A 16,360-nucleotide genomic window follows, 5' to 3' on the forward strand; every position below is an offset into this window, starting at 1 on the left:
TGGTTGTTGAGGTTTTCTTCAGTCACGTCATACTAATAAAAGTTTCATGATTAGTACGGAGCATATCCAGTGTCGCTTCATGCCAAATTCAGTTCAGTTGAAATAATGGAAAAACTTGTCCCATCATACCCTTCCTCTTTTAGTTTCCATAAAAATGCAAAAAACACTTCAGGAAACAAAAACAATTTCCTGAATTTTGAATGAAATATTGAGAAAACAAAACAAAAGAAGAAACTAGAAAAGGAAGGTACTATGGGACGTCGCTGATATGATGATGACGTTTGTTCATCATTTCAATTGAAACGTATTCTGCATGAAGTGACAATGGAACCGTGCTAATCGTCCTTCCATTTTCTTAACCTGCTTTATCCCTTTTGGGGTCCTGGGGCGGCCAGACCCAACCCGATGGCGAGGTGCACACACAAGTCGCCAGCCTGTCGCCACACATGCATACTTAGGATGGATGCACATGCACAATTCAAAGAAACCTAATCAATCCAGAAAGTGCAGACAATGAAGAGAAACCTCAAACATTAGAAGTCCAATGTCATCCTCCAATCAGTGTTGTCCCATCTACTGTTTCCGGTTTCATCTTGTCTTTCATTTGTATCAACATTTTATGTTGTTTTCTAAAAAGTCCCTCTTGTTTTCCAGAACGTTTCTTTTTTTTTTTTCAGGTTGTTGGAATTGTGATTTGTTTTCTTGAATTTTGTTTAGAATTCTAAAATGTAATGTTGATTTTTCAATATTTTTTTTTTGCTTTTTTAATTGTCGTTGTGATCCTGAAATGGTCCATATCATGCTTTTCTTAAGTTTTTTATTGAAAACTATATCCATATATATGATATTGTGTTACACAAAATAACAATTTTTTTAAATTAAAAATTAGTTATTTTCCAACCCAGAAGTAAGACGACTCGATCTCTGAGGCCCCGCCTTCCGCTCCTTGTGGGTGCCGCCCATTTCATGACATTAACCTAGAGCCGGCCTCAGCAGTAAGCCTGTTTCGCCATGATAAAAAAAATTCTAACTTTTGCAAAGATGGATGTGCATATTGTGCAAATTAAATACATGCGTTTTCTCCAAACACACTAGCTCCGTGAAGAAAGTGGGTGTGTCTGTTAGCCTGGGGGCGGTGCTGTGAGTGCAGACTCTTCCTGGAAGGGGCTGTTCCTCACATTGTGACATCAAAATGTGATATAGGGCCTTAAAATGCTTTTGTGTTGAGTGATTTGTTGGTAAGATTTGCACTTCAGAGCCAGAAGCCTGCATGAAGAGACTGCATAAGTATGAGCCTGTTTCACTGTCATCATTGACCTCTCAGGCATATATTCAAAATGTTCCCAGTCCCGGTCTTTTAGTTACGTTTTTAGCCTAAATCCAAAAAATCTGTGTCATTTTCTAGGACATAGTTTCTGCAGAGCAGCAGGAGTATATTACAAATTCGTCTCTGCATTGTTCAGTTGGCGCAGATTAAGCCAGCACCCGTTTCCCATCTGTTTACATTCTGTCCTGCTGGCTTACACTCCCTCACTCCCCCAACCTAACATTAGCGGTAATGGGCCAATCGGCTTCTCAGCTGTTCTATGGCCAGGTGTGTGTTCTCCCCCATCATCCCAATTACAATGAGCAGATAAAAGTCCAGAGTTTTTGAAGTGTGCTGTTTGCATTTGGAATCTGTTGCTGTCAACTCTCAAGATGAGATCACCACTCAATAGACAAAGTGGGTGTTTCTGTTAGCCTGGGGGGCGGGGCTGGCAGCACAGACTCTTCCTGGAAGGGGCTATTCCTCACTTTGTGATGTCACAATGTTCAGAAATGCCTGAACGGAGTCATATAACGCTTTCGGGTTGTTGTTTTTGTAAATGATGAACATTATAATACACTTAAGAGCACAGAAGGTGGATTTAATATGTTATAGCCCTTTTAATGCTGAAAAGAAAATACAATTTACTCAATAAATTTTAGTTTTTATTACTGACAATCCCCATCATGATAAAAGCATCAATAAACAGCAGGGTTGCATTTTTCTAAAAGCTGTGGTGAGGCTTTGCAGCTCCTCCTGGGTTTTGATCAGTGGGAAATTGGCCTGAACAGTTCTTTTATTGTTGGGAGTTGCTGACCCTCGACCTATCAAACCAAACGCCAGAGCGTCTCAACTGGACCAAAGAGAACCCTGGAGTGTTTGTGTTACTCAAATTAAGACGCAACAGCATTTTTGACGTATTAATCAAATGAATTGAGCTGGAGAGAATTTTAAGCCTGTTAATCTCTGATTTTTTTAGATAATATGAAGGCAGATGTGGGAAATGAGGAGCACCTGGAGGAGAAACAGGCAAGCACATGCGGGAGCTTGACTAAGAGATTCCGGGACGGCAGGGTAGGAGCTGGGATCGTCATGCAGGACGTGTGAATGTTTGAAATAATCTAACGTCATCCCCATGTGCATCTCGGTGTGTGAAGGGAACAGCAGAGATGATGGCATTTTGAAGGTCACCCTTCTACTTTTATTCTCAGTCAAACAGACTCTGACACTTATTTCCATGTGGAATAACCTTAAAACACAGTTTTACTGTTTAAACTTACAGACAAATATTCTTTACAACATTTGAAACATATATGTTATTATTATTTAAAATAAATTAAAACTTATAAAACAGCTTGAAACGAATCATTTTTACAATTATTCTTGACACTGTTACCTAACGCTGGAAACATTGCAGTCAAAAAAATAGAAATGATTTGACACAAAACACAGTGTTTTTACCTAGAACCAATAAAAACAGCTTTTCAGTGCATGAATGCACATACTGACATGTGCGTCTTTTACATGTGGAGCAGAAAGTGAGAGCCTGCAGCTATGATTGTCTTGTGACAACGCGTCCTCTTCAGTGTTTTTCAGGCAAAATGTCTTTTTATCCAAAGGTTTCTGTTGAGTTTTAGGAAAGCCAGCGGAGTGGGTTTGCAGTCCAAAAACACAAAGACAAGAAGAAGAACTTTGGAGGTTGAGGCAGATGACCTGCTGCCGACTGAATGTCATAAAAAAAGAGAAGATAAGTTCTTTACTGGAAAAAAGCTCCAAACGTAGATTCTAGGATCACGTCACATCCTTCTTCGACCTTGACCTTTAGTTGGTCTCCTTTAATCAGTTCAAATAGCTCACCAATAAACACATTGTGACTGCTAGAACATGTGAGGCTCCATTTTGCTGTCATCAGGTTAGGATATTCTGTGTAGCCTTCATTCCATCTCTCCAACTTTATCCGGAAGTTGGTGTTGCTCTCATAGCAGCCCAGGATGAACCTCACGTAGACGAAGTAAACTCCTGTCTCAGGAACCATGATGGAGGAATTCTCATAGGTGATGCTGGAATTGAAATGAGGATACCACTCGAGGTGCTTGCAATCATGGGAACCGTTTTTGGTTTCAAGAACTGCAGGACAAGAAAAGAGGATCACATGAGTATTTGGTTTCATCTGTCAGGGATCTGCCAAAACTCTGATTTCTGTGAATACTTGTCTCATTCCTGGCCTTATTAGTTTATTTCTCTGAAAAGAGTAACAGGCTACATTTGATTGACTGTTTTTATGAGATGTGACAAAAGAGTAGTTGTCGTTAGTAAAAGAAAAACAAGCATTACCAAAATAAACAGCAAAACTTTTCACTGATTTTAAATAAAAATGACAACATAGTTCAGATTTCCCTCACTGTGGGATTTTTGACCTCCTGACTGACTTAATACCTTTTAACCAACATAACCGGGTTCATTGCTGCGATTTACAATCGATCCTGCTCGTACTTGGTCAATTTGTCGATCATTTACATCCCTCACGTAAACAAAAAGAAGCATTAGAAGAGGAGAGGAACACTTACTGAGACGGATGTGCATGTTCTGCAGACTCTGTCCAGGTTCATTCTGTAGGAAGGAGAGAAAACAAAGCGTTCAGACTACCTGATAATCAAAACAGCCTTTGCATGCATTCTTGCAGGTCAAGAAGTGAACTTTGAAAAATGTAAAGCTGATTTCTTTTATTTCTTCCATGCATTTTTAGCACACACAAGAAAAAAATCTTCAGATTACTTCAGTGCACACAGCATGCCACTTCAAATATCAGAATCCTGCAGGAGTATTTGGGGCGGAGATAGGCTTATTACAGGAACATCTAACAGCTGACCACGCCCTCAGGTAAAGTTAATGCTTCCCAGGAGTGAAGCCCTCCTTCTGTTTTCCAGCTGTTCCTTCCCAACTGGATTCCTGGATCAGCTGATTCCAGATGTTGACAGAGTGACTGCTTTATGGCAACAACATGATCATAAAAGATGTTTTTATTTGTGTAGCACCTTTCACTAAGAGTAACTCACAAAGTGCTTCACAGAGTTAAAACAAGATAAAAAACCAAAGAACTAATACAGGCCGCTGACACAAACACCATAAAACATGCTCTAACATGAAAAGTAGCAAGGCTGCAGGGTAAAAAGTTCAGTCAGCTAAGTCAGCTAAATGCTCTTCTAAATAAAAACGTCTTAATGTGGCTTTTAAAAGAAGTTTTAGGAACGCACAGAAATTCTTATCTGTGGATCTCGAAGAACATGCAGGAGTGTGGGAGTTAAAAGGTCAGAAATATACTCAGAAGTGTGTCCATGTGTGGCTCTAAAAACCATAATTTAAACCTTGAATTCTTTTCTATGGAAAAGTGGGATAAGAATCCAGAGAACGGAGCTCTCAGCTGATGGGACCTGTCTATGGAGAGCTGCATCATGGGCCTCTCTGGTCTTTGAGTTCCTCAGATGCCAAAGCAGAAGGTCTAACATCTGTGACTCACCTGCTGCCTGGAGCGTCCAAACGCAGTGCTGTAGCTGAGGAGGGCGAGCGACGTGCAGAAGAGGAGCAGCAGCAGAATCCCCACCCTGAGCAGCGTCCCCTGCCACTTCCTGTCCTGACACTGCTTCAGCAGAGCGTCCGCAGACTCCTCTGGACAGATGTCCACCTTCTGCTCTGTGCAGCTCATGGTTATGGTTTGTGATGGTTGGTCGTGCTAAGTGCTTTGCTTCCATGCACTTTTATTGAGACTCATTGTGCAAAACTTTAACAATGACTCCTTTTGATTGGAAGGAAAGAGAGAGGAGGGAGGGAGGAGGAGGAGCTTGCATTTTTTTCTAAAAACAGTTGTGGGACCAGATGGGACTTTCCTGGTGAGTAAGAGATAAGGATCAAAGTAAAAAACAGTGCACTCGAGTAAAAGAACTGTTTGTTTAACACTTCAAAGTAAAAGTTCTGCTGGGCAAAAAGTATTCAGGAAGCTTTTTGTATAATTTGTTCAAAAGCTGAAAAGAGGGTTTGGCACAGTGACGTGCGGTCGGTCAGAAGAGCCAAACGAGGCTCAGCCTCACCTGTCTGTGTGACAAAAAAGAGAAACGTGTTGGTTCTACACTAACTTTCTCCACCCCTCACCCCCCACACACACACACACATATACAAATGTGACGACATCCTTTAGTGTTCCCTATCTATCTTTATTTAGCCATGTTACACAAAAATGCATGAATTTTCTAAACTTGTTTTACAGGGGGGGGTCAAACTCAATCCCCCAGGGGGCCTCAATCCAAAACACACTTTAGTTTGCGGGCCGACTAGATAAATATTTATTAAACACACTAAAGCGAAACTTTTAAACCTTTAAAACGTAACTTTTTGAACATAAATATGAATGAAAAGAGGAATATTAATCCAGAATTAACCAAGTTAAACCTTAAATAACGTATAATATTTTGCTCTCCATAAAAATAGATTCTGTTAAACTTATACAAAAATGAACATGATGCAGATAAAAAAAAACAAAGCCTGGAAGTATTAATAGGAAAAAATAATTCAAATCATTCCGTTTTCTTTTCTCTTTAGTACATTTTGTTAGAGCTGGACTCCTGGCATCATTTTTAGCAATAAGTTTGTTTCTGCTTGTTATGTGATGTCCTGTATGTGTCTTTGTAAACCTGTTATTGTGAATATCATTTTTAGATCTTATAAAACATTCAAAACTAGATCATATAACGGGGATTAATCCAATAATATTTGTAATTTTTTCTAATTTTGTGCAACACCAACAGTAAAAAATCCTCCAAAAACCTCCATCCTTTCATAAACAAATGATCAATTGTTTCTTTATGATCTCAAAAAGGGCAGCTGTTTTACTTCCTGAAGAACCTGCTGCCTTTATGTCAAATACTGAAAACAACTAAACAACATAAAAATACACGTAATAAAAATGTCTTCAATAGTTAGTAAATAATGACGTTAGTAACATGAGCTGATCCAACAGCACCCGATGATCCAGGTGTTGCGAAATAATACAGTGAAAGCTGTGAAATAATAGATAATAGAAGAGCGATAGTGGTGCAATTTCTGTTTTCTTCCAAGCATGTGGATGCCACCCCCCTTGAAATTTGTGCCCCGGGCAATTGCCCATAATGTCCGTGCCTAAAACTTCTACTGATTATTTTCCACTGATCCGTGTTAAAGATACATTTTTTTAGTCAACTCGACACGATTACCACAGTTTCTGAGATTAAAATTGCTGAATTTAAGTGTTGTGTGATGTCATACGGAGCGGAAACTCCGGCTGAGGCTCCGGAGCGCTTCACTTCATGTCTGACGGCAGGACTCAATGTTAACAGAGACGTGCCATCAGAACGCTGACTTTAAGGGCGGAGAAAAGGCTGCTGATGAGGCCAGCCTTGCCAGCAGAAAATGCTGAGCCTGGAGACAGAAGAGGAGCCACTGACTTCCAAAAAAAGAAAGCTACATTTGAGACAGTACTTCTTTCTTGCACCATGAGTCTGGGAACAGGAGAGGAGGATGACGCCTGTGCGATGAACGATGTTGTGCGTGTCAAGATAAAAGCTCGGGTTTTGGGTTGTCACGTTTCTTCCTTCTTCGTAGTATTGCTATTAAAATCACCCTCGCCTAATTTCGAATGACCGGTCCGTGGCAATTTGTGTGATGTCATACCGGTCCGTGGCGTCAAAAAGGTTGAGGACCACTGCTGCTGAAAGGTAAACCAGTTCATTGGTTTCTGTGATGGTTGTGGTAGGAATTGCCCTCAATGCTTCATTCAAAGTTTCTAGGACACTGTCAGGCGGTACATCACTTAACCATTGTAGCTGGTGTTGGGGTTACCTAGTGGTCATTCTAGACATGATCTTGTCTTTCAGGTCAGTTGCTGCCTCGCTTTGCGTATCTGTGGTTGTTTGGGCTGTGCACCCAAGCTCAGGGTGGGAGTGTGGTATAGCCTCTTCTCTGACCTGCTTTTTGACCTGCTGTTCTGGCTCTCCCGTGGTAATGCAATTGTATTGTATTGTACCGCTTCAATCTCAAGGTGGGATAGGAGTTTCCATTTGTGGATGTTAGAACATTGTGCTACCAGTTGTTTGGCAGTTAGCCTTGATTGTGGGTTTTGAAGCATCCATTCATTCTACATTCTCTGCATGTAACCCCTCTGGGTGGGATGACTTGAGTAATAGCATTCTAACATAAACCTTGTTCTCACATCTAGTCCATTTCCATCTTGTTCCAGTAGCAACCGTAGGTTGCCCTCAGCACCTGACGCAGACCTTGTTTTGCAGGGCGACGTCTGAGCCGGCGTGACATATGGTTCATTGTCTCTCATGTTGTGAGGTAGATAGATGTAAATTGCTCACCATTGTTATGGTAATTGGCCCATTACCATTGCTTGCCCTTAATTGTTCATTCTGCCTCCCGGAAAGACTCAGTCATATATATGACTCAATGCCACACACGTGGTTCACTGAATGCTTGGAGCTGTACAACATCAACAGGACTCCAAGAGCCTTCATAGGAAACTCAGTGAAACTGTGGAAAACCACCCTTGAAGCCAATGGGAAGCCACTTGCACAAGTGTCCATCAAATGTGGGATATACCAAGGTGATGCTCTGTTCCCACTGCTGTTCTGCATAGGTCTGAACCCCCTCAGCCAAATAATCAACAAGACTGGCTATGGATACCAACTCAGAAATGGGCCAACATCAGTCACCTCCTCTACATTGATGACATCAAGCTATATGCTAAGAGCGACCGTGACATTGACTCCCTGATCCACACCACCAGGATCTACAGTACTGACTTTGGGATGTCATTCGGGCTCGAGAAATGCAGCCAGATGGTGACAAAGAGAGGCAAGGTAGTACACACAGGAGGGGTCTCACTCCCAGAAGGAACAATAGCAGACATCAAGGACAGTTACAAGTACCTCGGAATTCCGCAGGCAAATGGCAACCTGAAGCAGGCAACAAGGAAAGCTGCAACAGCTAAATACCTCCAACGAGTAAGGCAAGTCCTGAGAAGCCAGCTAAATGGCAAGAATAAGACCGGGGCAATAAACAGCTACGCACTGCCAGTTATCAGATACCCTGCAGGAATAATAAGATGGCCAAAGGAAGAGATACAGACCACGGATGTTAAAGCACGAAAGCTCCTCACTATGCATGGAGGGTCCCATCCCAAATCCAGCACCCTGAGACTGTATGCTAGCCACAAGGAAAGAGGCCGAGGACTAGTGAGCGTAGAAGCCACTATCCTGCACTGAAAAAACGGGAAAAGTGGGGTTGTTCAATTTACAAATAGTAAACATGTTTGTTTAATATGAACAAATTATGTTTACCTTCGAAACAGAATATAATCTTGAAAATCACACATCATTTCTTGCTGTGTTACTTTTATATATTTAAATCATGTTGACAAAACATGAAATAGTTATGCTTGATCCTTTGCCCCTTAATTTTGCATCAGTAAACCCCATCGGTGAAGAAGAATTCCAGGAGGGGAAACTTTGCAGTCAGCCATTTTAGAGAAGCTACAAGCACCTGCTCTGGCTGGAGGAACTTAAAAAAGGTAAGTTAATTTACTCTAACAAATTAATTTAAGAAAGTGGAAGGCGTAAATGTATCATTAGTGTTATTTTTTTTCCACGGGGAAGAGCTTTGTAATCCACTTTTGTCGTAGTTATCAAAGTTAAGGCTCTGCGCGCCACTTTTGTCCCTGCCGGCCGCAGCCCTCGGAGTCGGACGGCAGGTAGGGGGGAGGTGTGTGTGCGCGGTACATTGTACTTTCACGTCGCAGGCAAATTCAGCTGTAAACGCGGTGATTTCAAATGATGTACGAGGAAGAGTGGTGAGTAGTTATGCCGTAGGAATTCGCTTTTGACAGAGGGCAGTGGGCGCTGGCGGGCACGGCGTTTTTTTTTCCACAGGCAGAAACTCTGCCAGGGGAATTTTCATCGTCACTAAGTGGATTTCTTTTTGCTATATTCTGCGTTGTGGAGACCGAAATTGAAGGAAAATGTGAAAAGCTATCATTACTATTGTCATTATTTAGTTTTTCCATACCGTTCCACCATGAGCTAGTTTAAGGACGGCATTATTTGACCAGCAAACAGCACCGCACTTCTGTTTCAGTCAGCTGTCAATCATTCTCCGTGCGCGTCTCGTGCACAGAATGCGTTTGGTGTGTCCAGTTTACATAAATCTTTGGTTTCAATCAGAGCTTTGTTTTCATTCTATGATGCTGAACATATTTTTATTTTAGCTTTGAGAGTTTAATGGAGTGAAAATATTCATGTCCTTTTGGAACAAGTGTATAATGTGTAGTAAAAAGTTTACAGCCTTATAATAATGTCTGTAATCCTACTTCACATATTCCTCCCATTTGTGATAAATTCATATGGGAATCCTTTATGGGTGGGGGGGATTATCTACTCCCGATCTGCTAGTTTAGTTTTGCAGTTTCCATTTCAAAATTCGCGGGTTCTCACAAGCGTGGTTTGAATCCTGTGGGGGGAGGAGCTGTCTAATGTTCTTTCTGGTCTAATTTCTTCAGAATATTTTTGCAGCTATTGATTTCAAACCAATGCATGTTTAGTTATTAAAATGATACAACAAAGCTGTGGAAGTGTCACTCTCTCTCTATATATTTGAAATTTAACTAATAAACCTCTGTCCTGATTACAGAGCTCATCACACAACACTTCCAACTGCTCCTCCCTGATCATGCTGGGCTCCAGTCTTCACTGAGTCAGGTGGGTCACCATGCATTTACTATATATTATTGGAATTATTGTCTCCTGGATTGTCATAGAATCGGGAGGTAACCAAGATTGCCAGCCCTACTCTTTACACGCACCTTTTATGCAGAGAGATACATACATAATAAATAATGAAATTGATGGTTGATCAGTTATCCCACTACCTCTGTTAACATGACACTAAGGATATAATGATTTTGTTAACACAGTAACTATAACATTTATTGATGAGCCAAGGGTAAGAATTGTATTTTTCCAAAGTTTTCATGTGAATTTAAAATTTTTTGACTCTTTGTATTTCAGACTGCTGAACTTCTCGCCAATATAAGCAAGTTCAGGGGTTTATTCAAAGTACAGGTGAGTTGTGTAATCTAGACGCTTTAACTAAACTTCAAATGTGAACTGTGCACACAAATATCTTCTGTGTTCTTTAGAATGAAGACCATGCAGCAATCCAGGAGGCAATCGAGGACACCACGGTGGGAATTTCCCTCCTAATGGAAACTGGCAGTGGTGAGGAAGAGGACATTCTCGTGGTCCACATCTCCCAGGCTGTGGTGGTCGACCCACCAAGTGTCTGAGTGGCAGATGCCAAGGCTTTTTTGGCCTTATTTACAGCACAAATCTGATTACCATCCTCATCTCAGAAACACCTTGTCATGGGGCCGTGACTTTGCTCCTGCTATGATCTCCTGGAGGCCCTTCCCTTCTTGAGCTCTCCCGCTGGTCACAGGTGTTCTGTATTATGTTGATTGGTTTGTCTATTTATGCAGTGTCTGATCTTGTTTCTGTGTCGGAGCGTCTTCGTTCTACGCTCTGGTGTTATGGTTCTCTGGCATTAAGGCCCTTCGAGTGAACTATTGGATTTGGGTCGTTCTTCCTGCTCTTGGGTTCTCTCCCTTGGACATTCCGTCACACACCTTTGAGGTAATCAAAAAAAAACTGTATTAGAGTTGTAAGGCAAAGTGGTGTCTAAGGTTTCAGGCTTAAAGATCCGACTCTTTGAATAAAATGACCTTTAAATAGTTTAACTTTTTCCTAAGAAGGGATTCCAGCTGTTTGCTTTGGCTCTGTTATCTTCTGTTTAATAAAAATAGCAAGCCCAATTTATTTTGATTTGTCATTTTTTGCTACACTGTAAACATATTTTTCAAGTTTAGATAATAAAAAAGTTAAATCTGAAATTTGTGTTCAGTGTCATATGTTCATTGGATTGTCATAATGCACAAGAAAGTATTTGCTTTAAATAATAATCTGCAATTGCAATTTTATTTTTCAATTTAAATGTTTTTAAAATAATTTATAAATTAAATGAACTATGTAGGTAATTTCAAACAAATAATAGTGTTTTAAATGTTTGAAAAAATTATGGTAAATGACATAATAAAATCTTGTTTGTTTATGTAAAATTATTAGGTGCAGAAACAAAGAAGCATTCATTACGGTAGAACATGATTTTATTATGTGCAATAATTATATTGGTTCAACATGATTTTTTTGCGCGCAACCGATGTCCATGATTTTTTTATGTCAATCCAACAGGTCTTTTTTTTCAGTGTGGATGAAACATCCAAGATGCATGAATACATCAAGCTCAAGCCCCCAACTGACAGTGTGCTCAGTGAATGTCTCAGGGAATAAGGAGCAGAGGATACAGTGCTGGAGGACAGATCCTCATGGGAGGACAAACCCCTGCATGGGATGTACCACCGGACCATAACTGAAGTGGCTGATATCATAGAAGTCCTACCAATGGCTAGAAAAGGCTGGCCTACAGGACAGTACTGAAGCGCTCATCCTGGCAGCTCAGGAACAAGCCCTGAGCACCAGAGCCATAGAGGCTCAGATCTACCACACCAGACAAGACCTAAGGTGTAGACTGTGCAAAGAAGCGCCTGAAACAATCCAGCACATAACTGCAGGGTGTAAGATGCTGGCAGGTAAAGCATACATGGAGCGCCACAATCAAGTGGCTGGAATAATATACAGGAACATGTGTGCAGAATATGGACTGGAAACCCCACAGTCAAAATGGGAAACACCTCCGAAGGTGAGAATGAGAGGGCAAAGATCCTGTAGGACTTCCAGATCTAGACTGATAGGATGGTAATAGAGAACCAACCAGACATTGTAGTGGTGGACAAAGAACACAGGAAAGCCGTTGTGGTGGGTGTGGTAGTGCCAAGCAATGGGAACATCAGGAAGAAGGAACATGAGAAACTGGAGAAATACCAGAGACTCAGAGGAGAAAGCCTGGAAAGTGAAGGTGACAGTGGTGCCTGTGGTAATTGGAGCACTCGGGGCAGTGGAGGAGTGGCTACAACAGATACCTGGAAAGACCTCAAGCTCCCAGGACTATGGTAGAGGAGGCCTTGGGTGACAAACCACCCTCTCACCCTCCGCGGGTGGTTTCTCCTCCAAGCTTGGGTCCTCTACTATATATATTAAAAAATTTCAAATAATTATCCATGAAACATGTGTCCCACATCATGAACCTAACCCAGTTACCATAATCTTTGCTTTTAGCTTCACATTGATCCAATTATTGATGGAAATGAAGAGGAAAAATCAGAAAAGATAAACTTTACTTTTCATGAAATTTGATGCCCAAAAAAACACCAAGGTAAATTTTACAGACTTTAATAGACAGTTCCGTAATCATCAGTGACAAATGAGGAACAAACACGAGCTCACGAGCTCTGTTGAGACATTGCTACTGCGAACCTCACCGACTGTTTTTTCAAGATTAAAATCTTGAATCTTTGAATCGTGAAAAACTTGAAAATCACTGAATCTTTTCAGTGATCCCACAACGTTTCTCTGGGATGGACCCAATCGGGGACTTACAGGCCCGGAGGGGGTGTTGACAGTATACCTAATTAAAGGTCATTGAAACCCTTCACACCAGTTGCCCATCGGTAAATACGGGTGTGACAATTAATACAATTCTATTCCAATGATCCAACCAGATCGATCTGTCTGAGGCAGAATTTAATCGAACAAAACCATTAGAAATTGTTTCAAAATCAGATAAATTGATAATCCTTTCAATCTTGGAAAATAACATTTTGATTGAGATTTTGGTGTACTAAAGCGTAAAAGTGCCTCACAGCGAACAACACACACGTGATGCAGAAAAAAAAAAGAATCAGTCCATCATTCCAGCCCAATATATGAAAACACTGTATTTCCTTGTACCTTAAAGCCTTAAAGAGCGATCCAGGCAATGGCTGTATTTATGAAACTACAACAAAATGACAAGACTCACTTCCTAGCAGATGTGAAAATGCACATCAACCTGTACAACATCCCAGGTTCCCCCCACCCCCCCGAAAGACACACTTATACAGCATGTAGACATCCTGACAAGCAGAGAGGTTCCTTCATGAGATGTTCCAGAGATGTTTTGGCCATGAATGTCCCATAGAATCTAAAGATTCTTGCCATTGACTTTTATGTTAGTTTATGTTATTGTTTTTTGAAAACCTTGGTGTCTTACGCCACACCAATTCTTATTTGCCTGTTTGTTTGTACACATATTTAATTTACACTTTACACTCTGCCTAAAACCCCTAACACCCCTGGATCCACAGTCTCTGCTTCCTCAGACACACAAAGGTTGGTGGGATGAAGCAACTCAGGTGGTGGTTTCCCTTCTATTTGACTGAAACTCAAACATTATGACAGGGATATCATCATTGATTAAATAAACTGACTTGGATTTAGTCCACAAATTTTTACAGATTATTTGTAGACAATTCAGTTACCGTAATAGACAGGCCTGAGGGAAAATACCCCCGCCCCCAGGATTGTAGCAGAAGGGAGGTGAGACAGACTGATGTGAGGCAACAGATAAAATTATTTATAGTTTTTCTTTTCTCTAGAAGCTGTACCACACCTCCATGATCTAAGAAAGACAGAAAGGTGTACCCTTCCTGCCACCCCCCTTGGCAGCAGGCCACATTTCCCTACGAGCTGAGGCGAAAACAAGCACAGACAAAGACCTTCCAGCCAAACTTCTGCTCCTTCTGTCTTAGTTCAACTTAAGTTTGACTATTAATATTCAGATTAACTCTTTAAATGCCTGCTCAGCCAAACATATATATATGAAACATATGAAAATTAAGTTGGTTCAGTTCAATACAGACTTGACAACCTCAACATCCTCATTACAAAAAGAACAACAATTTTCAGGAATTCTAAACCATTTTCTAAGCAATTCTTTGGAAGGGGATATACCTGAAAATTATTTAAAGTGGACTTCCTTGGCTTTAGGAGGTTTGTGAAGTTTTAAATATTTAGTTTGTATTTGTTTCTTTTCTAAATAATTCAAAAATTGGTGAGATAATTTGGATTTGTAGAGAAAGGACGTTTCGTTAAAATATTCTCTAATTTGATGGTTAGGGAGTTTGGCAGTAGATTTATTATGTCCATTAATCAGAAGCTTGGGGATAGTAGGATGTCTGTAAATGATATTATGAAACAGATCGGAAACTGAGTTTACAACATTTTGAGGGATGGCCTTAATCATTTTTTCAAAATCTTTTCTATTTATTTGTGAACCACATTTAGCTTTGAAATCATCAAAAGACATGGGGGCATTGTCAATAAATAGATGCATTAAGGACCAAATTCCATTTTCAAACCATTTTGGAGCAAAGAGGTATTTGTTTCTAATAGATGACATTGGGAAAAGACGTACCTGACGACACTAGCAACAGTTGCTAAGGACTTTCCTGACCACGTAGTGAGACGACATGGAGTGACAGCAATAACAACGACAAACACAAAGTTTTAAACATAAAACAAGCGTGAACATCACAAAGTAACAATAAAATAAGCATGGAGGCGCAGAAGATATTTCTTAGTAGTACATAGACATGAACCAGTGTTCAATCAACTCATTCAGAAGACATAGACAATGGACCAAAGGCATAGACAGTACGCAAAAACACATGTTCATATTTGGCGCAAACGGAACCCCATAGTTTAGGACTGCGCAGCTGTTTTTTTTCCTTTCATGCTTTTGGCGTTGCAGCGGTTGATGTTTATGGAGTTATAAGTTCAGTTTGTTGAATAATGACCAAACAAGATCAGATTAAACCCAGACTTTCTTTCTGTTCTGCCGAATGTCAAAATGAAATGTGAACAAGTTTTAAAATGAATAATACAACTATCGCCTCTCCAAAAAAAAAAAAAAAATGCCTGTCCAACTACAGAGAATGTATATTGCGATATCTAACACACTAAAAAGAAAGTAAAACATTTAATATACATACAATAAAAGCGCCATCAAAGAATCAACATTAAGTTACTCAGGCCATGTCTCATCGTGGAACAAAAGGTCAATAAGCCAAGATATGCTTTTTTTTATTTTACTGATTGTGAAGTTCTTAGAAATATTGATGGTGTGTTACAGTTTTAGTTTTTTTGCTTTTGTGTTTAGTTTCTCTTTTTGTTCTGTCATGTTTTGAGTTTCAGATTCCTGTGTTTTTTTTTAAAGGTTTTGTTGTTTCGTTGTAGTATCGAGTTTTACTTTTGGTCCCCATCTGCCCTTATTGTTGTCACTTGTGTCTCGTTTGTCTGTAAGTATTTACGTCCTGTCCCTCCCTTCCTTCTGTGCTGATCCATAGCCTGATGTTCCCCATTTCGAGTGTTTCAAGTTTCGGATTTGTCTTGCCCGCGCTGCAGTGAATTTGGGTTTTAGCTTTCTTTGGGTTATTAAAGACACCTGGAACCTCCTGCCACCTCTCTGCGCCTGGGTACTCCCTCTACCCCCCTTCGTGACATTGTGTTTTGTTCTAATGTTTCCATTCCTATTGCTGCAGGTATGACAAACCCCAAATGCAGTACTTTTGGTTTCAAACAGACATAGTGACATTTTTGGAGTTAATGGCAAAATCTACTTCACCTGTTTGTGAATTTAATGACATTTCAGACATATTGGAAATGTTTTTGTATTTCTTTGTTACGCATTATATTACCAACCATCACATTATAGTTGGTGATGGCGCAGATTTTAAGGAGAAAATTTGGAATTGGCTCTTTGTGTCAAAAACGTTGCTGACCCCTGGTCTAAATAAAAAAACAACAAATGATGTTGTTTTCTTGGACATAGTTTCTGTAGAGTGCCAGGAGCTTATCAGAAATTCACATCTGAGTTGCAGGTGAGATTCCCATTTACCCTTATTTCCCATCATCTTTTTGTTGACAGTCTCTCCAGCTAGCTTACAGCCCAACCTAAAATTACCAATGCAACAAAAAC

General features: G+C 40.3%; 1 protein-coding gene and 1 long non-coding RNA gene across 2 annotated transcripts; one reads left to right on the forward strand and one right to left on the reverse strand.

Moving 5' to 3' along the window:
* Positions 1–2,480: 2,480 nt before the first annotated feature.
* Positions 2,481–5,070, reverse strand: LOC144996561 (uncharacterized). Its single transcript, XM_078956163.1, has 3 exons — positions 4,824–5,070; positions 3,874–3,916; positions 2,481–3,433 (listed from the first exon to the last, which is right to left on the reverse strand). The coding sequence occupies exons 1-3, from the start codon at positions 5,007–5,009 to the stop codon at positions 3,063–3,065; spliced, it is 600 nt and encodes a 199-aa protein (XP_078812289.1). The 5' UTR covers positions 5,010–5,070; the 3' UTR covers positions 2,481–3,062.
* A 3,702-nt stretch (positions 5,071–8,772) lies between these two features.
* On the forward strand, positions 8,773–11,279 carry LOC111948374 (uncharacterized). Its single transcript, XR_002874356.2, has 4 exons — positions 8,773–8,906; positions 10,022–10,089; positions 10,399–10,452; positions 10,530–11,279. It is a non-coding gene; the product is annotated as an uncharacterized LOC111948374 (long non-coding RNA).
* The last annotated feature ends 5,081 nt before the right edge of the window (positions 11,280–16,360 follow it).

Source organism: Oryzias latipes, chromosome 12 (genome assembly GCF_053564925.1).
Source record: "Oryzias latipes strain Hd-rR chromosome 12, Olatipes_Hd-rR_3.1".
Classification (NCBI taxonomy): Eukaryota; Metazoa; Chordata; class Actinopteri; order Beloniformes; family Adrianichthyidae; genus Oryzias; species Oryzias latipes.